The sequence below is a fragment of the Phaenicophaeus curvirostris genome, chromosome 1, assembly GCF_032191515.1.
Source record: "Phaenicophaeus curvirostris isolate KB17595 chromosome 1, BPBGC_Pcur_1.0, whole genome shotgun sequence".
Classification (NCBI taxonomy): domain Eukaryota; kingdom Metazoa; phylum Chordata; class Aves; order Cuculiformes; family Cuculidae; genus Phaenicophaeus; species Phaenicophaeus curvirostris.
In genome coordinates, this window is record NC_091392.1 from 31,277,565 (window position 1) to 31,303,037 (window position 25,473).

The 25,473-nt window shown below is 36.1% G+C and overlaps 1 protein-coding gene across 1 annotated transcript in view; it reads right to left on the reverse strand.

Moving 5' to 3' along the window:
* ADAMTS20 (ADAM metallopeptidase with thrombospondin type 1 motif 20) overlaps positions 1-25,473 on the reverse strand; it is an 84,029-nt gene that overhangs the window by 38,085 nt on the left and 20,471 nt on the right. The window contains exons 4-17 of the mRNA XM_069866147.1: positions 19,407-19,490; positions 18,553-18,677; positions 17,618-17,658; positions 17,189-17,294; positions 15,359-15,505; positions 14,571-14,712; positions 13,101-13,205; positions 7,469-7,614; positions 6,132-6,313; positions 5,899-6,035; positions 4,749-4,866; positions 1,325-1,420; positions 466-632; positions 227-356 (exon numbers count right to left, since the gene is read on the reverse strand). Coding sequence (XP_069722248.1) covers positions 227-356; positions 466-632; positions 1,325-1,420; positions 4,749-4,866; positions 5,899-6,035; positions 6,132-6,313; positions 7,469-7,614; positions 13,101-13,205; positions 14,571-14,712; positions 15,359-15,505; positions 17,189-17,294; positions 17,618-17,658; positions 18,553-18,677; positions 19,407-19,490 — 1,726 coding nt within the window. The remainder of the gene's footprint in view (positions 1-226; positions 357-465; positions 633-1,324; positions 1,421-4,748; positions 4,867-5,898; positions 6,036-6,131; positions 6,314-7,468; positions 7,615-13,100; positions 13,206-14,570; positions 14,713-15,358; positions 15,506-17,188; positions 17,295-17,617; positions 17,659-18,552; positions 18,678-19,406; positions 19,491-25,473) is intronic.

The window sequence follows — 25,473 nt, forward strand, 5'->3', positions numbered from 1 at the left end:
GAATAAAATTGTAATTTTGAATATAGAAATGCATTGCATAAATACTGAAAACGACAAACCAAAACCAGAAGCCATTCTGTCCTTAAAGCCTCTGTACATCTAAGGTTTACTGAGAGTGCTGAGTTTCCTTCCTACAAGCCGGGGTGAAAAACCTGAGTACTTAACACCAGTCCCTTCCTAAATGCCATAAGATCTTTAATTCTGGTGACAAAAGAATTCACATTACCTTGGCACATCCTGCTGCAGTCTTGCCAGGGTCCATAAGGATTCCACGTAAACAGATCGCTTCTGTCTTCTATTGGGATACTGAATGAATAACGCACATCAGGGCTGTATAAATTCCCTACACACAAAACCTTAATTGAAATAAAACGATAGCTGTTTTTCAGTGAATTTGAACATAAAATTATGAACATAATGATCATGTAGCAAATTTTCAAACTTATGAAAAAAGTAAACATGCACCTGTAAGGTTAGCTCTTCTTCGACTCTATCAGTGCTGTTAATTCGTTCTATCGTACTGTTTGAACCACTGTACTCAAAAATGGCTCCTTGTATATTGATTTCTCTTTTTGACATGCTTACAACAAAATTTCCATTCAAGATAAAATTTCCATGAATATCAGATAAAGCTACAAGTAAAATAAAATATTGGAAATAAAGCAGCTATTAAATTAAAAAGTTCTACCAATAAAAACTCTTAATAATATATCTTTTCATCAACACTTAGCTTTATTTTAGTGCATGTGTAATACTTTAAAGTTGTCCCAAACAGTTTCTAATGTATGAATTCAACCCTAACTGTGAGTAACTTTCACCTAAGCAGTTGTCATGGACTTTCTCTATATCTAACAACACTACTTTAAAAATATTTGTTCTGCTGAAGGGCTGACTGTAGTCAACACTTTTAAATTTGGTTAAGTTTTGCAACTGCGGGAGGAAACAATAATTATCTGATTTTCTGACCTATTCTACAGCCCACATCCTTGTATTTGCAAGAGCTACTTTTAGTGAAGAAAGTAAAAATAAAGCAAATTATTAAGCATTTATAATACTAATTATTTAAAATGATGATCAATTTACAATAATCAAGATTAATAACAAGAATTAAATGACAATAATAAAGTAAAATTTTTAGTAAAGGTATACTATTCAGGCTCTACTCTATCTGAAATGGCAGCTAGCGCCAGTGACTGAAGGCTGTGTGTTCTGTGAGATATTTGCTCTGAGGACTTTATCAGACTTGAGATAATACACATCTAGAGCAGACCTCTGGCAAGAGCAGAAAAACTATCCATCAATGTTATACACAGGAGGCTTTTACCAAGGTAGTTGTCATCTTCTGGCTTCCCTGAGTAGCTGTGCTGCTGAATATCAATGTTTGTTGCTCCTTTGGGAATATTTACTACAACATTGTAACCTGCAATGTAATTATTCATAAATTAATTATATATAATAAAATAGTCAAATACGAGTAAATATGAACATATGTTTAACTAGTTTTATTCACAAAACCCTACAGTGCAACAGTGACAGCCACTGCTGAACGCCCCCAAGTTTTAGGAAGGAAATGTGAATATCTTCATGTATATTAAATTTTTGCTGTTAGAAGTCATTAAAATTCATTCCTGTGTTCAGAAATATGAGTTCAATACTTAACCAATAACTTGAGTTCCATCTACTCAGAAAAGTCTTTAGAGAGCCATGCAACTCTAGGAAGTAGTCAAGTGTATCAAGTAAGACTCAGAAAACACTGTGGCTCCTCACAATTTAACCACAAAACTTTTATACAAGTCTGAATAAGTCATTTACTTTTTCAGACAAATTTACTTACAACAAGTACCTCCACTCCCTGTTTATACAATTGGGTTTGCTTTTCTCTGTCTCACAACATTATTTTATGACAGCACTCTAGAGAACGAGCTCTAAATACTCAAATATTGCAGTATTGCAGGCCATACACATAGGTAGATAGATCAGATAAACTAACCGTCCTTGACCTACCTTCTCCTATTGAAAATGCTACCCTAGTGTGCTCCCTTCAAAATACAAATGCTTCATGAATGAGTAATATTTCTTGTAATACCTCCAACTACTATTACAGTAGCCTTGTTGTAAGTTAACAAAATAAGGTGCATGGAGAACTGTCACTCCGCACATAAGTACAGGTTAAAAAAAAAAAAAAAAAAGTTGTTTTGCACAATGCTAAATCAAAAATTCAAAAGGATTCTTATATCTAAGAAACCTGAGTATGGAAAACATTGGAAACAAATCATTAACACAAACATGCAATCTGAAGCATTAATATAACCTCTGCTAACTTTTCCATTTATTCTGCTGTGTTCAACAGTCTTGCCATGATTTAACTTTAGAGGTGAGTGGCTAACTATGGGTAAAAATTTGAATCGAAATAGCCTTTTCAATTTCATAATCCATTAACTTCGTGGTGCTTTTAATCTATTAAAACTGTGCTGTGCATTTAAATGAACATTTAAACTTCTCACAAGCCCAACACATTTACCAGCTGGGGGCAGCACTGCAATTGCAAACTGACACGCTGCATGCTCTGGGTAAACACACAGCCTTCAGTCAGTCTTTCAACATAATGAGAAGAAACCCCAAACACACTGAAAGGCCCTCATCTCACTTGCTGAAGACATTGTGGTAACAGCGTTATGTATGACAAAATATGGGACGAAACTATAAAATAGAACAGTTCGAGTTGGAAGGGACCTTAAAGATCATCTAGTTCCAACGCCCCTGCCATGGGCAGGGACTCAGCGATCCTTGAGGTCTTTGCCAACCTAGTGATTCTGTGATCCCACTAGATTAGAAGAGGCCCAAGGCCCCATCCAACATTGCCTTGAACACCTCCAGGGATGGGGCAGCCACAGCTTCCCTAGATAACCTGTGCCAGTGTCTCACCACTCTCACGGTGAAGAAATTCTTCCAAATGTCTAGTCTAAATCTGCCCCTCTCCAGTTTATATCAGTTCCCTCTCGTCTTACCACAAGCCTTTATGAATAGTCCCTCTCCAGCTTTCTTGTAGGTCCCTTTCAGGTACTGGAAGACCACAATTAGATTACCATTTCCTATATTGGTAGCTAAGTAAATTAGACTTCACGGTAATGAATTTCTGAAGATGGTTTCACTACTCTTTAAACACTTAGTGACAATTTTATAATTCCATGAATACAAGCACATACCACAGGCTGCTACTGCCCAATTCCAAATTCTGCCTTAATAAAATGACTCATGTAATTATGGAAAGGGACCAGGTGGAGTTAAAAGAAAAAGATGAAGCATACAGACTTTGGCATACTTATCTCGTGATCCTGACTCAGAATTTTTTGAGAACATTTCCTCAGACAATGTTTTAAGTTATTAGCCTTGGGATGTCACAGGCCCCCTATTTATACTCACACTGCAGCAATCAGCTAGCTACAATCTCTTGTTTGCATTGCTGCACTCCTACCTGAGCACACCTGAGTGACCATCCTAAATGTTTAGCAAGCCGTCTAGTACTATTATTCAGTATCATCTTTTATATGCTAGAATTCCAAGAATTCAAACTTAATTTAAAATACTCAACTCAGTATAAAAACAGATTAATAAATCAAGGTTTTCCTCATCCCAAAATGTGTTTTTTTCCTCCAGCTTCATTTAGAAGCAAATACGTCTGCAACAATGCAAAGCTGATAAACAGCAGTGGGTGACAGTCCTAACCATAACTGTATAAACGGCAGTTTTAATGTAATGGTCACTTCCATCAAATGTATTTATAACAGAATTCTTGTGCTACCAATAAGCAAAAGGATCTTTTATAGTGGTGGAAAACAAAAAAATTGACAGTCCTTTACAGTCCAGAATTATCAAAATAATACATCCTTTTCCTCCAGTGCTTTGAACACATGTTCAGAAATCCAGTCCCTAATAGCTGGTTGTGTCTTCTTCCAGCTTCTCAGGACAGACACAAGAAATGTTACATGTTTCTCTAGGCGAATGGTAGCTGTATCCAACCTTGAAGATTTTCGGTCCTTTTGCTTGCTGCAAGCCCTCTACCAGGAAAAAAAAATTCAACAGGATACTAGGCATACTTTCCTCTTCAACCAGCAATTCCTTTGTTCTATGAAGATCTTATTTGGCAGCTCTCCAGGTGTCATTTTCACTTTGCCTGTGGTCTCTCTTAACCAGTGATGCAGCATGAAAGAGCCTTTAGGAATCAGATATTAACGTGAAGACTTCTATGCTTATGATCTATGCTCTAATTACTTAACTGCACTGCTAAACACATACAATAGCCTCTCCATATCTCCCAGAAAGGACTACATATATAAGAACTATCAGTAGGCCTATTACAGAACTAAATGAAAGAAATAGAAATTACCAGGGTTAGTCAGAAGTTTCTCATTCAACTACATGCCAAAGAAGAGGAACAAATGCTGCTGCCCATGTTCTCTGGAAAGAGAATGTTCACAATTCACAGGCTATCATTTCCCCTATAGGAAAAAAGGAACCTCCTCAGCTGCTCACACCACAGACTTCTTGCTATCCGTTTACATAACTGAAAGGCGATACTGGAGTAACTCCTTCAGCTGCATGGTGTTGTAGACAAGAGAAAGCAAAGTGCAAAGCAGGAAGCTTTCTTCCTTTTAAAGTACTTTTTCTAAACCATACTGAAATAAGCATCAAAATTTTAAAAAATAAAACAAAACAAAAAACAACAACAAAACAAAACCAAAACATACCATAACGAGCACTGTTGAAAGTACCTGTAATAGTCTTACATGAAGAATTATCACCACCACAGATTCCACATTTGTCTCGCCTTGCCTTGGAATTCAAAACATGATCACAGCCTGCTTGCTAGGAAAAAAAAAAAAAAATAGAATAGCTCTGCATCACTCAGCCCAATGGAAAAAAATCAAAACAATGCAAGCTTCCCATTCTCCAAAAATGTTCTTAATCACTGTATGTATCTGATCTTCTTTGGCAATTCGGGAAAAGCCTTTTAGGTTTTTTGGGTGCTATGATGTAAAGTCAAAACACAGTAGTGCTATTGTACTAAGAATGTACAATCCAAATACACTTACTACATCAACTGTGTAAGAATATGTAACAGAATAAAAAGATTTTGTAGTCCTAAAAGCACTATACATGTGTACATGGTCATCAATTCTTTTAAAGTCTGTCATTACTGCAAAAGAAGCAAAGGGATACACATACACAGTGTTGGTCAAACTAGCATAAGCACAATTTTTGCTTATGTATCTTTACCTACATTTCCTTTTAAAAAAATTATGATAAACAGAATCACTTTCTGGCATTTTTTCCTTCATCTTGATTCCACACTATAAAAAAGGCCGTATCTTCTCCTCATCCAAATTCACTGTTCCACTGCAATTGGCAAAACACTCTGGACTTGACAAAAAAAGTCTTGAGTTGTTATAACATAGCACCTTGCTTCTCCCAACAAAATCTTGTGGCACTTCCATAACTGCTATTAAGTAAAGAATGCTGAAATGATCCCTTTCAAGGATTAGTTCCTTTCGCAATGAAATAATAAATATATAATCTATTTACCCTTGCATTTTCTACTTCTTAGAATTCTTTGATAGCAGAAATATGACATCAATAAATACACAGCATGTATATTTTATGCCAATTTTGGATCACTTTCTTTCTGCTTACTTGGACAATATTAACTCTCATACTGTATGTTCTTCACTTAATTACTTCCATTTCCAGATCTTAAATTCAGTAGGGATTAAAATTAACTTCAGTAAATTCAAAACATCTTGCTGCACATATTTTCAATAATGGTTATTAGGATAAATATTTAATGTCTACTTTTACCATCTGTTAAAATTGATTTTAAAAATTAATAAGTTTAAATACCCTGCATAAGCCTTGAACACAGAGATCATTGGTTTCTGCTCCACAGGGAGTACCATCAGCAACTCTGTCCTTCAGCTGATAGTAGGACGTTGTTCCAGAAACTCGGCAAAAAAGTTTACAGCGATCTTTCATAGAAACTGGAAAGAAAATCCAAAAGGTATCTTGTCTGTTGTAAAACTTCAATTAAAGTAACATTTTTATTTTGTTAATTGAAAAAATGTATAATTACTTACTACCACTGTATTTTGGAAGCCAGCGAACAGCAGATGTAAGACCATTGATATTAAAGTGTTTGCCATCGAATTCAGAGCACTGTTGCTCCCGGAAATCTTTTTTGCCTTTTGGACATGAATCGGTATTACATGATCGAAATTTCATCCTGCGGCCAACACAGTACTTTCCTCCATTTCTTGGTCTAAGAAAAACAGGTAAATGTAGAACACACTCAGTTTCTAAAATCGCTCTTTTCCATCATAAGTGCCTTGAGCCACCAATCTAAAGAAAAAATCTAACGCAGCACTCTGCATCGTTACTGACTTCCCCACACACAACTCTTATCTTCTGTTGCGCTGTGCATACATTTATATCCAAGTGAAGAAGTAATTTAAAATTATTATTTTACAGTGACAATGAAAGGGGACAGAGCTGAAAAAGCTGTGTAGAAACTGGTTTCAGTTTAGAGATCAAAAGAACTAAAAATGGAAAATCGTGGGAAACACACCATTTACTGTAATGCCTAAAACACATTTCCTGTTATAAGCCCTGCTGCACAATAATTCAGTATCTTGGGAAGGAAAAAAAGAATAAATCAATAGCGTATCGATACTACCAGTTACTAAAGACAGACAGATGCATATCTGTCTGGAAATCTACCACCTCTTACTCATCAGAGAAAACAAAATAACCTGGGGTAGTTTGAGGCTCATTCATCCCACTGATAACATCAAGATGACATAACTTTCTAGAAAGCCCTGAAACTAGCCAAGCTGCAGCTATGGTTCTCCTGGAGAAGTTAAGGGTAAAGTTCTCATTGATTTTTACTACAGAGAATGAAAACCACACTGAATTATACAGTCAATAGAATTTTTTCATTATAAAGGTAAGTTGTAAATGACTTTGCTGTAACAAGTGTTCCTTGTGCACATGCCTAGTGGTCACAGTGTGAAAAAAACTTCAATCAAAGCAAATCAAGCGTTTCACTAAAATGATTGCCAGGGAACATATATATTCCTTTTTGCAGAGTTTACTCCAAAGAAAGCACCTCAATGTCTAAAGAAACCCTCAGCATTTAGAGTAAAGCTAGAAAAAAAAATAGACTCTGACAAAATAAGCCCTTAGAAATACCTACAAATATGAATAATATAATTGTGAGACAAGAGTAATCTCAAAGTTGTCTGTGTATTAGAGTCTGTAGACTTAACCCTTTTCAACTGTAGCTGAAGTAAGCATTGTTTGCATTGGTGCCTTGAAGTAACTTGTGTAAACCACAATGCCTTCAATTTGTTTTGAACCAATGCATTGTGTTGCAATATCTTCATTAAGCACTACTGTAAAACAATTTAAAACATACTCTGGTCTATTACACAGCCTGGTGCTGCTCTTGATTCCACCTCCACAAGTTCTTGAACATGAGCTATAAGGTCCCCAAGGTCCCCATTCTCCATCTACAGGACGTGTCTCCATTTCTCTGCTGACACAAATTCCATGGCGACAGTGCTGCAGAGTTGACAAATAAAATAGGATTTGTAAGTCAAGCAAAAGTTACTCCGTATTTTAGGCACAGAAAAACAACATGTAATAGCCTACTGCTCTTAATCTGGGTCTGAACGTTTTCTAAAATGTTCATTTTCCTTTAAGGTATCTTACTCAGGGGTGGTATTTTCAAAAATGCTGTAAAGAGTTCTTTGCTGTCTATAAAAGCTACTGGATGCTGAATACATCTTTAGGTCTTGTTCCTTTATTCAAATGACTACATAAGAATCTCAAAATCCTGAATTCCTGATATGTTTTCATGCACTTCAAAAATAGGCTTACAATCATCTTATATGTATGAGATTCTTCCAAGTTAATATGAAAATTCACGCTGACACAAAAAGTGAAAAGGTACAACGATAAATCACCAAGAATTTCAGAGTGCTTTGAATATTCCGAAAGCTAAGTAACCTAGTGGGATTGTTTGGGAAAAGCACACAGATTTTCAAGCATTTAAGCTCTTGGTTATTCTAAAGCAAGATGGTGCTATAGATTCATCCTTAACCTCAGACTTTTACATCTACAAAACCAAGTGAAAAATATTTTATATTTTTATTTATTTATATTTTACAAAAAATATATTTACTACTAATTTATTAAATTTACTATCACTAACTTTAATGTTTAAATAAATAATAATGCTTATATCAAGATACTGCATTGCAATGACTGCTGTGCTATCTCAGACTTCATTCCTGCTGAAGAACCACTTGTTTTCAACTAAAAGCTTATGTAAAGGTGCAATTTCCATTTCACCTGCTGGAATTTATATTATTAAGAAGACAAAGTTTGCAAAGCTATTCTGTTGTGCTCATGTCAGTTATGAGACTTCATGACCCCATACCTGTAAACTGTTAATTATAGAAAGTTTTAATTACTATCTTTTTTTTCGCAGAAGAATCAAGTGATCAGTCTATTGCTTCTAAGTATTTACTATCAAGTCCCTGACTTTGCAAATATTAATCCACTTAGGTAGGTACTCAAAAACTACAGGACTAAAAAGCCTAAATGAGAATCTTATGATTGGTGTACATGTAACTTTTTCCAAAGAAACAGCAGGAATTACCATCACTAATCCTATTGTTCACTTACGGCAGTTGGAATTCTAATTCACTTGTATGCTTTATAAAATCCCAGGTGGTGTATCTGATTGAAGCATAGTGGAACAGTTTAAGTAATAAAATAGAATATTTATAAGATACTATAATGTCAGCACTATGTCTCCTGTTGACTTCCATGTGGATAATACGCCCTCAACTTTGTCCTTCAAACATTCTCTGAAGTAACAAAGACTGCCCACATCTGGAGACAAGACACTGAGCAGTACAGACTACATGGGGTCAATGCTCTTACACAATAGAGAGGACTCTTTATTTTAGATGACTGTTTACAGACTCAGGATTAGACTGATCATTAGGTTTGTTTTCAAGAGGGATTCCCCTAGTCCTATAGACAGATTGGCTTATTCCATCCTTCCCTGCACTGCATAAATGGATCAGTCACTAGAGTAATCAGAATGGATTATATCAACTCAATTGCTTGTTATTTCTGAAGCTTAGGCTTTGCCTCTCTGCTCTCCATGACATAAACCAGCTTTGAATTACCTGAAAGCCTAGAATGGTTTTGGTAATTAAAGTCCTTGGCATGTAGAACAATTCAAGAACCTCTGGATACACAGATGAAAATAATTGCAGGACTCCAGCACTTTTTAAAACTAATGTACACATTGCATAGAATTTCAAGAGTTATTATGTTACAAATTTATTGTAGGAACTACCAATTAACAAATTTTGCTGAACATACAAAATATGTGTACAATCTTTATGAATGTATCTGAACAATACAAGATTCAGATGTTGTTCAATGGTTTTATCACTGCATATAATAATTCCTAGAAGCCATTTTTTCCTCATTAATGTATCCTTTTATTACATTGATACTTACTTTCATATGGTAACAATCATTTTGCTCTCAAAACAGGAATTTGATTCTCCTTTGAGTTTTGCCCGAGTTCCTAATCCAACTTGGCAAGAAAATTGCCTGCCTGTATAATTCTTCATCACACCAACTCTTGCACATGGGACTTATCTTTTCAGCCCTAAATGCCTTCCTCTAAGAATATAACCATTCAAGGTGGTTTTCAAGCCCAAAGGAATCACAGAACAAGAACCCTAGATCTATCTTGTCATACAGTCATTTAAATGATCCAGCAAATTGGCCAGCTCATCACTTCTTTAATGATAAGACTAATGCTTTAACTGAAGACCAAAAAGACAAATATTTCACTGTGTGCTTGAACTAACAGAAAATAACTCTCATATATTGCAGTACCTGGGGTCTCTTGTATCTTGGTCCTCAATGCAGCATATAAATACTTCCCTTATTGAGCTGTATTATGCTCTTGGTTTGTACATACAGCTTATGCCATAGCAACAAAAATTACAACTGTATATATGAAATTCACTGTGGCATGCAGTGAGCAGGCTACATCTGCCTAATCATACACATTGTTCTTAATTCTGAAGATAATCCCATAGTAACTTTGATTACAGAGACAAGACATGAAAAAGCACTAACTATTTCATATCTTTCATGCCATTATGCCTCATTACACAAAAAAAATAACATTTCAATAAAATCTTTATACTCTGGTTATATCATATAATTGTATTTAGTATGACAATCCAGGAATGCATTCCTTTGTATTTAATAATATCTCTCACAAAAAAACCCCACCAGATATACTTTCAAGTAATGACAAACAGTCGTATGAGGTGGAAAAATTCACCACTGCAAACTCAGTATATGTTTACATACGGCACATCTCCATGTATCTACTACCATTTTGTTTCTGAAGTACCAAACAGGTCAAAGAATTTAAGGACCACATACTCTGCTTCAGGGAAGGTTTACATGTTGTTAGAAAAGCTGGCAGAAGAAGCTTAGACTTCCTATGGATCTTTTTGAAGGCAAACAGGCAAACTAAAAGCACCTGAAGTGATGAGACACAGCGTGAACATCAATGGAGTAAGAAACTGTTCTCAGAGACAGCAGAATAGTTACCTATAGGCTACTGTCAGACCTAAACATTCGGCCTGTATAAAAGAGAGAGTGAAGAGAAATTTTCAGATAATTCAGCAGAAGCCTGACAAGCAATTAATTTTTCTAAGTAACCCTAGGACGAACAAAGTTTTAGATTTTAGTAATATTAATTCTAGATAACCAATAATATTAACTCTATAGATACAGGAAATATTCAAATTCTCAAGAAAACATTTCCTTTATTTCCTATAAGACACTGAAATATTAGGCTGCATTTTCCCTTTAATGTTTAAAGAAAATGCTACCCGTATGTTCTAATATTATACGTAAGAAGTCGTTGAGCTCCACAATTGTATGCAACATGAGACACACAAAACATAATTCTCTTTCAATGTGCGTGCATTTTGATAGATGACATATGGCAGGAAGATTAGGAAATGCAAGCACTAAGAAAAGTTCATTCACTTGAGTCTGATATTCTACAATTTACAATTGTGGAAAGAAAGATAAAGCAGGTCACAGAGCAAGATCCACTAATTAGACATACAACCTGAAGAAAAAAAATAAAGATTACTGTGAAAATAAACTCATTGTCAAATCTAAGTTTAAAAAGCAGATAATAAAATTACAAATGTCTTAAAGGGATCTTTTCCCTATTCATCACAGCAAAAATGCTGCAAATGCCAAATATATTTAGCTTGCCAGCAAATATTAATTACAATTACTAGTCGCCATGTCCTTTTCCTATTAACATCAACAGAAACTTGCTGACTGAGCTTGAAAGGAGCTTGTCCCTTAGACAAGAACAGATGACAATTTATCAGATTAATTGCTGTTCTTTCTTACATCTTTCAGAAGTAATGACTGTAATTAGCTCTTCACTTCCTAGAGAGAACTGGTTTCACTGCAGTAATTGCATAAAATAGGTTTTTGTATTCTTATATAAAAGAAGTCATCTGCTGTTGGCAAATTAGAATCAAGTCAATTGAATGTAAAGATTAAACATGAAGTTTTATATAAAAGATGAACTTCCTTTCTGATCAGTGACTGACTGAAAAATGGAATAAACTCTATAAAACCAGCTGTATGCATAGGATTTAATCAAGGAAAGCTTCCACTGCAAGCTTCAAATAACTTTTCCTAATCATGCAGAAGGGAAAGAAATCATTTGAGACAGCTCACCCACTAAACTGTTACCCTTAAAGACCATATTTTCAAGATCCTCACTACTATCTGTTTTACCAAAAGGAAAAGCCAGTCTGTAAAGATTAAAAGTTATTAGGGAAAATTCAGTAATTACTGAGTGAAATGTAGCAGCCTACTATACATAGAAATTAGATTAGATATTTTTAATCATCTTTGAACCTATAAAACTATCAAAAAGTAAAAAATTAACATGGTTCCCACAGCATTTGAAGCTGCCAAAATACGCTGTTAAAAGCAGCTCAGTATAACAAACCAGCCATACTAAAGATAATCACTGTCACATCTCAGCATGTAAAAAAACTCTGAAGTATTTATTCTCACAATCCCCTTATAGGTAAGAAAATACTTCTACTCATTGGCGGTGAACTGAGACATCTAGAAACCAAAGATTAGATCAGCAAAGAACTCAAGCACCCAGTTTTCACTTCCCAAACCACATACAAATCCAAAACTAAAGCCCTCGTATCTTCACTGATAATTCTAGATTCAATAGCCTCCACCAGTACTTCTGTTTCTATCAAGGTTCTGTAAGTTCCTTGATGACATCTACTAATCAGACACTCATGACCCTTACGGATTTTCCAAGACAGGTTATATCCTCAGAGGATACAGATTAATATCTGCATTCAAAAACTTCCAGATGAGGAAGTAGTGAGCTGCACTCTCATCATCCAAATGCTGTTTACCAAATAAACCAACAAGCAGGGTATAGGAAGACCCTCCTTGAATTAAAAAAAAATAAATAAAATAGCATACTCCTGTATCTAAGACACTCATACTTAATTCGTTCTGGTTCAGTGAAACAGCCTCAACAAGATAAAATGGGGGAAACGCTTTTGGGGTATCTTTTTCCCAGGAAATTCAACTTCAGAGCATTAACAAGGAGTCAAAAAAACAGCTTGTCATGAATTATCCAAACTTTTTAAACAGAAGGAAGAATGGCAACTTTTCCCTGAGGTCTCCCAGCTGTTTTTAACCAAGAAAATGTGGCATCTATAAACATTTATAACTACTCTGAATAGACAACTTCTGTTACATAACACGACATTTACAGGACTAAAAGAAACCGCAGGTAAAGTCAGGTAGATACTGTTCACACAATCAGTGTGCTACAGGGGCACTATTGCCACAGCAAGCACTAATCTTTATTTAAATCAACAATTTTGTCATACACAAGCACCAAGAAACACATGAAGGCTTACCATTCCCATACCACAAACTGTTCCATCAGCCAAAGGCATGTGCTGAGTACGACAACCCTTGTGAACACCTTCTGTGCTTGTGCACCATAAACGTTTGCATTGTTTCTAAAAAGAAAACAAGATTACTTTTGCTGTACATTAAACACAATTTTACATATTGGTTTGATTACATTTATTGTTTTCTCATCCTACATGAGCTTAGTGTTTGCTACTAGTACTAGCACTTTCACAGATAAGACTCAAAAAAAAAAAACCCAAATAAAATAAAACCCAACAAAACCAAAATGGATTCTGCTTAAGGCCAGGTGGGAACGTGGAATATTTAAACTGATTCCACTAGAAGTAATGGATAACCTCATTTTCTAATTCAGTAGAAAATTTAATTTAAAAGTATGTAAGAGGTTATGATTGAGATTATGCAACACAGTTTGAGTATAGCCGGACAGATAAAGACTTTAACTGGAATTCTTCTTACAAATATACTGACTAAAAAATTAAGAAGAAAGCCTTCTTTTCAAATTGTTAAAAGACTCTTAATGGACAATTAACATTTATGGATTACAAATGTGTAAAGCAGTCTTCAAGTCTTCAAATCCCCCCTTTACTTTTCTATAACATTCCCATAAAGCCTGACTGCTCCTAAACAACATTGTACCTCACCAAAAGCTCCACTTAATTCAGTCTGAATCTGATCTTAAATTCTCTCCTTTAAAAAGCTCCAATAAGCCATGCAGCACTAGTAGAGATATTTGACAAGTTGGTCCAAAATCTAACTCTATATGACATCTTGACAGTAACGAATGAAGCCATAATGTTATATTTGTATTTATTTTATATTGCACTCACCACATTAAGTTTTGAGAACACAGCTTGTGTCAGTACTAATTTACCCCAGTTTTCTTTCCTGATCCCAATTTTGCTTTAAAGAAATTTTTTTAAAAATATACAGATTGTACACTCTTATAGGCATGAAAATAGTTGACTCTTATAAAGTAGAGGGAATCTACACTTTGGACCAAATATTTGTGACAAACATTTGTATTCATATATTAACTTTCAAGTTATACATTTTTAAAAAGTACTAAAAGAAGCAGATAAGAAATACTGCTAATGTAAGACAGGAGCTATAATGTGAAAACATCTGTAGAAAATGTTGAAATAATTTCCTTTCAGTGGCTTCCGGAAGCCTAAATTTATGCAGCTTTAAATCTTCTAAAGGAATTAACACTTTCACAGATATGCAATTCAAAATTACTTCATCTTACTTTTTAATTCTATATATTTCTAGCAGATGGAGCTGCAATGCTCTCCATTGAACTCCTTCCTCTTCAACAGAACAGAATCTGAACTTTGACATATTTCAGGACAAAATTCTTCCAAAACCAGAAGTTCTGAGATATCATTTCTAAACCCAGCCTTCAATATTTCTTTTAGCATAAATTGAGCATGATTTGTGTGTTATTCACTCACCAGATATGGGCACACCTGTGACCCAACACCAAACATAAGTTCACACTGCTTGTTGACATCATACATTGCCCCAGGCAGCTGAGATGAAAGATCATATATTTTTTCACTAGGTTTGTCTAGCAGACATTCACCATAACCAGTACTGTTGTAAGAACAAGAACAAAATGTGAATAAATCACTCTTAATTCATTGAGAGCCTACTCACAGAAGACTTACACATGCATGTCTCAGTGGAATTAAGGGTTTGCATGCCTACCTGCCTATGTAGTGACTTTCATTACAATTAGTAAAATAAACAAGGTCACTTGATTTTCTTTTATGGATTCTGCATTATATCCACCAAAGAACGCTTGAGTTCTTTTGCTTTCTGGCTGTCATTTCTCGTTTCCATATTCTTACAGGATAAAAAGAGGGTACTGCCTAAATTATACCTGATACTTATTTTTTTAAATAAAAACTTCTGAAAATACAGTGTCTATTCTGATCCACTAAAATCACAGTAAAGATATTTTCAATAACCAACACCACTATATTAAAAAAAATTAATAATCTTAGCTTCACGTGTTGAATTCAACTTTAACAAAGTCATGAACCCTCCACAGAGTTAAATACATATATTTTTCTGGAGGACCAAGGCCCTACAAGTCAGTGGTCAAACCTAAGAACAACACAAATTGGTATTAAAGAAATACCTGTAAAATACTTCCCAGAAAGACATGAAATTGAAAACAAAAAACAAATACCCCCCACAAAACCTACAAAACCCACAGCATTACATTGAAACTTACTCAAGAAATTCAGTGATATATTTTTGACTGCATTTTGACCATGTCCATGGACTTGTATGGTAATTTAAAGTTGGAGCCATCACATGGTACTGATGTTTAATTCCAGCTTCTTTACATTTGAAACTGTCATCATGAGGCACATTAAATCTAAAAATTAAAACAGACAAACTCCAAAACAAATTCAGCAATAATTAACTGAAACTCTGTTGTGGCAGCAAATGTATGAGTTTTGAGTTTATTTTCAAACTTAACTTCATTTTTGCCTTAAAATTTAATATGACTCACTCACTATGACTATCTGACATTATGGCAATAGGTATCTTTAGAATACCCTACAAAATTCTCTCCTTATCCAAAATGCTCCTTATTATTATTATTATATACACACAGACACACAAGGTCCAACACAAAAAAAACCAACTAGACTGTGCCTGTAACTTTTTTATTTAACAAGTTAAGAAAACCGACTATGATCACCTTCAAAATAGTTCCCATCTGAGTTGACACACAGCTGCATACGATGCTGCAATTTCACAGATCATTTTCTGAAAGGCTGTCGAGGATTTCCATCATTTTTGTTTTCACATCTTCTACCGACAGAAAATCAGTTCCTTTGAGCACCAACTTGATCTTTGGGATCTCTTCACCATAAGCTTCAGACATTAATTGAAAAGTTTATCATGGATTTCTTCTGTTTCACAGGAAACCTTGATTTTAACTCACTGTTCAGTCTTGCACACTGGCATTTTCCAACCACAGGTAAGAAGACATCTATATTTGAACCTGTGTCCACTTGTACTGAGTGAAGCAATCAAGTTGAGCTTTGTCTCACCGTGATAGGTTAGAAAATGTTCTACAACCACCTCTTTGTCTCCCCTCTTCCACTCTTGGTTCCCAAGCTATAGTGTTAGTCTAGGGTTTGGGCTTTTTTTTGTGTTGGACCTCATGTGTATATATAGATAGCTAGGCAGTGCAAGAATTTTATGATTATGTAGTTCTTTAGCTCACCAGAAAAATTCTAGTATTTTGGGGGTATGACACTTCAAATGAACAATGCCTCTCCTCATCTGAATATACAGGCCATCAGTAGACTGTAACATATTACCCCAATATTCACATCATAACTTACTTTGTAACAAAAACAAACTGCAGAGCATGTCAACATCATGTTTATGCAATACACTTATTTTGTATTTCAGTTGAAGCACCATGACAAATGAACTTCCAGGCACATGAAAATCAAGAAGCTAGCTACTGAGCTGTCTAACATCATTGTTACCTACACTGTGGCATACCTCATGGAGCTAGAGTATAACACCTTTCTGCCATCACTGATGAGGTATGCTTCATAAAATAAAATGCTGTCATCTCCTCTTATTTTTCTGTGTAAAGTATTTCTTTTTCTGTAACTCTATAGTATTCTGAAAGGATCAAACACAAGACAGAATATTTCTGCATTATATTAACAGTTGTCTTTGCTTAAAGGTAAATTCCTGTCAGGCTAGAATGCAATTGGAGTTATCAGGACTATGTTCACAAGTAAAATATCTGTCCCAGTGTCCGAACCAGTTCATATGACTAAAGGACAAAATACAGCTGTATGGCCAGTATCTCCCATAGTTCAAGATTCCAACCAGCCAGACTACAGAATTCACAATTTTGCTGCCTCTAGGTGGTGGGCAGGGCTGGCTCGATGAAAAGAGCAAAATTAACAACTGTCCTAAACGGATGTAGCAGACTGTGCCCTCTTAGAAAGGTAGAGTCCATCACTGGAAACTGGTCATATTCAAAAGGAAACAAAAATTTACCTGCTGGGAAATAGTTACTTACACATGTCCAAGCTCATGCGCTATAGTAAAAGCGGCACTCAATCCATTTTCTTCACTTATAGAACAGCTGCGTAGTGGGTCACACATTGTACCTAGCTCTGCTAAACCTGCAAAATTGAATCCTTATATAAAAGCTTAACAGAATGAATTTTCATGTGTGCCTCTATAAACAAGCACTATGGCACTTGAGTTTAAAGTCATGCCTCAACTATGCAGCAAATTTACATAAAATGAACAACCACTTGGCACCAAAGTACGTGCCAGGGCAGAACAGCATTTAGAATTTGACTTTTTTTTTGGTCTGTGTGACTTAAACTTTGCATCTATTTTCTGATTTATTCCTAATTTATTCCGCCTCCCCCCCAACAGTGGAATTCTTTTATAGATTTTCTGTTATAAAATCATACTAATTGAAAAAAAACCAACTCACCAAGAGTATCACACTTCTCTCTAGCTCTGCAGATATCTTCCCTTGAAGGAAAAGATTTATTTAAAATCATTAAAGCAAATAAAAGACAATTTTTAAAGTATTTCACTGTTGCTATACTAATTACAGCAAGTGCAAATCTGATTCTCAATTTTTAATCTTACAGTCCCTTCAAGCAATCTGCATTTCAATGAAAAGTAATCTAAATTCACCAGACTAAGATCACAGTATTGCTTTCTATCTAGCCTGCAAAGAACAAAGTTTCAAGTACTATGTTCTTTCTCTACAATGCAGAAGGTAGATCAAGCATGAAACGTTGCTGAAAAAGGTACAGACTGCAGTATACTTGAAACTACCTTATGTAGTGGACCATCTGCCAAAACAACAACATAAAATTCCAAACAAATATCAAACAGTTTGAAGTACTGGCGTGTGCCCAAATTGGACACTGGGGGAAACAAAATAATGACAAAGAACAGCACAGAGAGAATATATTTCAGTGAATGAACATCAGAACCTTCACTGAGGGCATATTAACATTTAAATGTTTTCCATTGGTAAGCTTTTGGTAGTTCTAATTACACTTGGGCTATCAAGAGCTGACTGTCACTGCAACTTGCATCTGATTCTAATATGTACAACAGCCTGTCCTGATCACATATGCATACAGAGACTTCATTTCCTTGTAACAGCTCTAAGTCTAATTTATTTCCATTATCTTTAATGAAATGTTCATCAGATGGGTAGCTACCAACATAGCACTACCTCAGTAGTTGCTCGCATATTGAGAATCAGTGGTTTGAGAAGTGAAAGAGTGTCTTTACCCACTTCAGTTATCTATGAACAAAGTGGAATAGCTAAAAAATGATGATGTAAAAAAGAAACTGGAGCATTTGTCTTACCTAGCTGAGTAATTATGGCTATTTCAGATACTGTACCTAGTGATAAGAACAGCAGTATCATGATGAGAAGGGTGAGAATCATCCAAAGCATTTTGTGTTTGCTGCCATAAGCAAAAATTACGAAGAGTGGTAGCGGCATTAAAAGTGATAGCTGGACCTTCCTGTGCAAGAAATGGCACAAAAAACCAAATAGGAGTTTTAAAATCATGCACTTCCACTTATTGCTTTTTCATTTTTGCCCCTAATCTGCAAAACAATGACTGTGCATGGAAAAGGAAGTCGTCAGGACTCCATATTACTCACACAAATTTGTTTGCAGGGTCGGGTCTTAATTTAGTCATAAGTAATCAGTCACAAGAAGTCATTATTAGAATCAATGTATGTGAGCATGCACCCCATGTTAAATCTTAAAAAAATATCATGAGAAGACAATGGTAAATAATTATAAAACTGTGTATTTGAAAAGCATATACTTCTCACAATCTTAAAATATTACAGCTGTTAAGGCTGAAAACCCTCCACCAAAACCCTCTATAAAAACTGTCATTTCCCTGCTATGTTTCCATGCATATAACAACACTTCATGTAGTTATGCCATAAGCTTTCATATACTATCTGATTTACATCCATTTAGGCCAACAAGAGGTGCTAATATAGAGATGGGGAAATATAGGCACTAAATAAAGATACAGGCTCTGCAATTAACTGCACATTTGACATTTAGTCTCCTATTTAAAAAAAAACAAACAACCAAACCAACAAACTTTCAGAGTTTAAGAAAACATTTTGTATTTAAAACTAAACATTTTGAACTTAGGAATTGCAATGCTAATTCATGTACTTTGTTTCTTCTATTAGAAAGAAATCTTTTCAATATTTATTTTTCCTACCTGTTCATTGTGAATTACAATTAATTTTACAATAACTATGTTTATAAGATTTCCAATACTTGAATCTTTATAGATTGCTGCAACCTAAAGAGAAAAAAGTCAGAAGATTAGAATATTAAACTCACCTAATAAAAACTCTCTCTTTTCCATATGCAAACAAGTTATCAAAGAAAAACAAGTTGCTATGCACTGATCTCATGCTGCTGTCTGTACCTTTCTACCCAAGGATATGGTGACAAACCCAAGATAGTTGCCCAGTTTTTAAAATAAGATGCTACCTCAAAATAGCTCATATTTACTATACACAAAAAGATCAGAACAGGCATACATGCTGTTTTCCAGTACTAACCACCACATTAAAAGTAACTATTCTAAAAGAGTCTCAAATAAAAAAAATTACAGGGTTTAATATCCAAATAGGTATAATTTTATATTCATTTTCAAACATCTAGGCACCATGTTGAAATGCTAATGTAAGAAGTATACTTACTATACACTGTAAAACCTGTTTTATTGATAAAATAACAAAGAAGGAACAAAAGTAATGTCACTGTGACTGTCATAGACAAACAAGTTTATGTAGAGGATTTGTTGAATCCATACCTAAAGAATTAGAGGGTTTTAGAAAGCAACTTTGAACCAATAAGCTTTTGCCCTTGCTTTTAGTGGAAGGCGGACAGAAGCGTAAACCTCTATTGGAAATACAATGACACAGAAAGTTTTCTTTATAAAGTTTGCATTCACATACCCAACCAGTATTTTTATATATAATCTTGCAGCCAGACAGTAAAAATCATGAGGCAATGCCATACACCAAAGTGTATGATTCTGAAAGTTATTCTTCATAAAAACAGTAGAAAAGCTTATCCATCCACAACAGCAGCTTCAGACATCCCATCCATGTAGATTCTACAACTTGGCTTTAAGCAGTTGTTGAATGACAGCTTTGTCTACACAGGAGTTGCCACCAGATGCAGAAGTACTGGCTTTCCTCCCTTCTGACGTGCTAAGACTGCAAGACTACAGGATCAAGGAACAGATTCACTGGCACAAAAAAGAGGGTTTTTTTTCTTCTTCGTATCACATTATATTTATCAACATGATCTCATTCCTGGTGCAGCCCCTACCACACAGGTGCTGACAGAGGGAAAGATGCAGGAAAAAAAAGACTTCTTTCATACGCAGCCTACACTTGAACTTGCTCATACTGCTTGTGACACCAGATTCTTACTATGTAAGAATCCCATGTACCTGAGACTGAGTAATTCTGCTAAAAGCTGGAACTGACAAAGCACGGGCTCCCACTGACTTATACCCCACCTTCCCCTGAACTGAAGGGAGCACAATGTGTAGTGTTGTCCTTCGTTCTTTTGTTGATACATGAGCTAGAAATAAAGGATGTGATAAGGGTAAGGAAAGAGCATGAGTTTTGGAATCCAGGTGGAGAATACCTTTCAGAGCAGCACAGCCATTGTCTGCTTCCTTCCATATGGACTCCACTCTTGGTTACTAACCATCAAGCGTCCAGTTATTTCAAGGTGGGAATAAGGCAGATCTCTCAAGCACTCACTGAAGAGGTCAGTTTGGCATAAACACATTTAGAATACCTTTATCAAAGAACAGGTGCCTGTAAAGGATCAAGCACTATGTAGGCAGAAGGGGTCATCTAAATTTTAATGGAATAAACTACCATTTCACTACTATCAAAACTACTTTTAAACTACCACAAATTATCAAGCCTATAATGTGTTCTTATCATTTGAGATCCACTTTGATAAACCTAGAGAGAATATTTATCGTCCTCATGAAAGATCACAAACAGTCAACACACGTTCCTCAATGAATTACCTTCTTAGAATAACAGAACACATTTATCACATACATCTCAGCTCATGCCACTAACAGTAAGCTGGCCGTCTAAATTCCTTCAGTAGTCAACGGAGAAGGAGAAAGGATGAACTATTACGTAGGCATGCCTATCTGAAGATACATATTTAGATATATGTATTTTCATACAAGATGGTAATACGACTTATATTTATTTACCCCCTTACTACGGAGGGAGACAAGGTGTCTAATCTTCAAATATATGAGGCTATGGGAGATTAATTACAGCTCAAATATTTCAAGTTCTGGGCTTTCTTTTTAACCAAAGAAGAAAGAGAAGAAGGTTCATATGACATTCCAAAATCATGTCAGAGAAGAATCTGAAATAAAATCTGCAAGGATCTTTGGCTTTAAAGTGAAGACACTTGTCCCAAAGACTCATTTTCCTACTACTTTGATATAAGAGTCACATATAACAGAGAATTTGTTACAGCATAAACCTATACAAGAAGATTTTGTGCACATAGCATTAACATAAAGATCTTTTATGGAACAAGTAACAAAATCATACAGGTTCATGTCTAGATTATAATGCTGAAACAGGCTCTGCAATATAAATACGTTAAATAAAATCCTAGAATAGTTTGGGTTGGAAAGGAAGATCATCCAGTCCAACTTCACCTGGCCATAAGCAGGGACATCTTCCACTAGACCACATTGCTCAAAGACCCATCCAACCTGACCTTCTACTCTTCCAAGCACTTCCATGGACAACCTGTTGCACCTATCACCACACTCATAATAAAAGATTTCTTCTTTATATCCAAACTAAATCCACTCTCTTCCAGTTCAAAACTGTTACCCCCTCATCCTGCCAATTGAAGGCCTTAGTCTCTCTCAATCTTATGAGCCCTCTGTATATTGGGAGGGCTGCGATAAGATCTCCCTGGAGCCTCCTCTTCTCTGGGCTGAAAGACTCTCAGCCTTTCCTCATAAGATGGATATTCCAACCCTCTGATGATTTTTGTGCCCCTTCTCTAGACCCACTCTAACAGGTCCATGTCTTTCTTGTCCTAGGGACCCCAGAGCTGGATGCAGTTCTCCAGATGAGGCCTCATGAGAGTAGAGCAGAAAGGAAGAATCACCTCCCTCAACCTGCTATCTATGCTTATTTTGGTGCAGCCCAGGATATGGTTGGCTTTCTGGGCTGCAAGTACCCAATGCTGGCTCATGTCCAATTTTTTCATCCACCAGTATCCCCAAGCCCTTCTCTGCAGAGCTGCTGTCAATCCATTCATTTCCTAGTCTGTACTAATATTGGGGATTGCCCCAACTCAGCTGCATGACTTGTTGAACTCGGACTTGTTGAACTTCCTGATGTTCACAAGGGTCCATTCCTCAAGCCTGTCAAGGTCACTCTGGGTAGCATCCTTCCATTAAAGCAAATCAACTGAATCTCTCAGCTTGGTGTGATCTTCAGACTTACTGAGGGTGCACTCAATCCCACTATATTACTGATAAATATATTAACTAGTAATTATTTATGGAACCCAAGTGACACCACTCATTACTGGTTTCCACTTGGACATTGAGCCACTGACTATAACTCTTTGGACTTGGCCATCCAGCCTATCCCTTACTCATCTAACAGTCTAACACCCACTAAACCCACATGTTTCCAATTTAGCAGCCAGAGCATTGTGGGGGACCCTATCAAATGTCTTACAGAAGTCAAGGTAGATGATATCCATAGCTCTTTCCTTGTCCACTGATGCAGTCACTTCATCATAGAAACTCCATCATAGAAGGCAACTAGATTAGTCAAAAACATCTTACAAGTAACTTGAAAAGCTGTCTAGTTAATGTCTTGTTTTGGAATGGAAAGCTCTGGAATCAAGGGAACAGCTGCATTTCACTGGCTGTCAAGTAAAGAGCATGGAGGTCATCTGAAGCAACGACGCTTGACACAGTGGACAAAAACAAATACAGGACTCATGCAGTTCTGCAAGGGTATCTATCAGGTGAAAGAGGCAAAAAGATTGAGAACTGGATGGGAACATTAACCAGTCAACCTTCAGTGCAATGTTACTCCTCAGTTTCTCAAATGCCTTCTGTAGTATAGCATGTGAGAAGAAGGCTGATTTCTGACCCTGGGCAACTAGAACAATCTGGGCAAGGAATCTAAGATGGAATCTTCTCAGGATTAAAAGGTAGCATTTCTTGTTTATGGTTATTACTGTAATTGATGGATCATAGAATCAGAGAATGGTTTGGGATGGAAACAACCTTAAAGATCATCCAGTTCCAGCCCCGCTGCTACAGGCAGGGACACCTTCCACCAGATCAGGGTGCTCAAAGCCTCATCCAACCCAGCCTTGAATACCTCCAGGGATAGAGTAGCCACAACTTCTCTGGACAGTCTGTGCCAGTGCCACACCACCCTCACAGTAAAACGTTTATTCCTAATATCTAATCTAGATCTGCCCTCTTTCACTTTAAAACCATTACCCCTCATCCTATCACTGCACTCCCTGATAAAGAGCTCTCCTCCAGCTTTCCTGTAAGCTCCATTGTGTATTCGGGGAGTTTCTAAATACAATTTGTACCTCATTGCATACCGGAAGAGAATCTCTTGCAGAACTTTCAACACCATAGCCATGCACCATCTGAACTGGCTATCTCTGTCTGAAGAGCTGTTGAGGCCCGAAATCATGTCAGTTAGACGGCCAAGGCCAGCAGCTATTCTCAGAATCTAAAGTATACAGTCTCTCATAAACCCTACATCTGAGTTAAAATATGGATCCTTCATCTCATGGCCACTTTCATGACCTCCAAAACATTAATTTATCACCACTGCTTTCAAAAGCTCAAAGAGCAAGACTCTGTGCTGATAGTGAGATGCCCTAGCCAGTAAAGTAGGGTATATTCTGCAGGCTGTCTGAACATGTGTGAAGAGGAAAAAAAAACACAAAAAAAAACCCGAACTTGAAGATTTACCTAGGGAACTGTAGAGGCTAAAATCATCAACTGACACTTGAAATGGTAGGTCAATGCACAGAAGTATGAAGGATGTGGAATATGAGATAATTATCCTTTTATTTTTTTAATTAAAAATAAGTACTGCCTACTTCTGCCTCCTAAGGATACCTCTTTCAGTGGTCTCTTATTGGAAGCATTCACAAAAAAGGATGATGAAATGAGATTGGAATTTGATAGAATACATTGTTTCTTTAACATTTCCAGATCTACTTTACAGTGATCTAAATCTAGGCTTAACAGGAGTAGGAGGCAATAGACAGGACAAAGGGAAATTAGTTTCAAAAGATTTTTCCACTCTTAAAACCAGCATCCATCCTACCTAATAATTCAGACCACACAGCAACAAAGAAAGGGAAAAAATATAAGTAAATAAAGCTAGTCACCCTTCAGTGATCACAGCTTTCATTTTCACAAAATTCTCAAAGATTAAGTCAGATCTTGTCGTCACCACAGCTGTGGCTGCCAGTTGACTAGAAGTAACTTGGTCACATCAAAGTTTAATTTCTGCTGATGTCCCTGGTTTACCTATCATTAAAGTGAGACTGTGAATTGTTGCAAAATACCCTGTTTAGAAAAGGAGCTAGTAAACCAGCAAGTACAAATAGAGGCTGGAAGATAAAGCAAATGTAAAAATCCAAATTAAAAAAAACAAGTAAAAATGAAAATCAAATCGGACTTCTTCAGCTCTTTTTTCCTAAATATGGTATCACAAGGTCTCTTTTCCTTTTGTCTTGCCTGTAACACACAACCATGGTACCAGAATACAAATATTCACATCCCTTGAAAGAAACACATCTCTTGGGTCACGTGTCTTTTGCAGGCTCAAAAAATCTCTTATTTATCCTTGTAGTGCTGAAAGGCTGTGAGATATCCAGGATCTGGGAGACTTCTCTTTCACCTCTTCCACTGCCATATCCTGATTCTGACATATATTTCATAAAACAGCAGAATTGTCTTAGGTTATGAGATGAAAAAAAGAGTCATCACATTTATTGCTTCACTGCGAGAATGAGAGAGCTGTGCTATTTTTGCTGGTGTCAGTCCCTATCTTGCTTTATCCGTATTTCTGTACAAATCTGTGATTTCAATGGTGAAACCTAATGCCAGAAGAGAATTCTCATGCATACTTGCACAAGTATACCTACACACCTCAGAGTTACTCCTTTTTCCTATGAGTTTTAGGACACCTCCTATCCCTTCA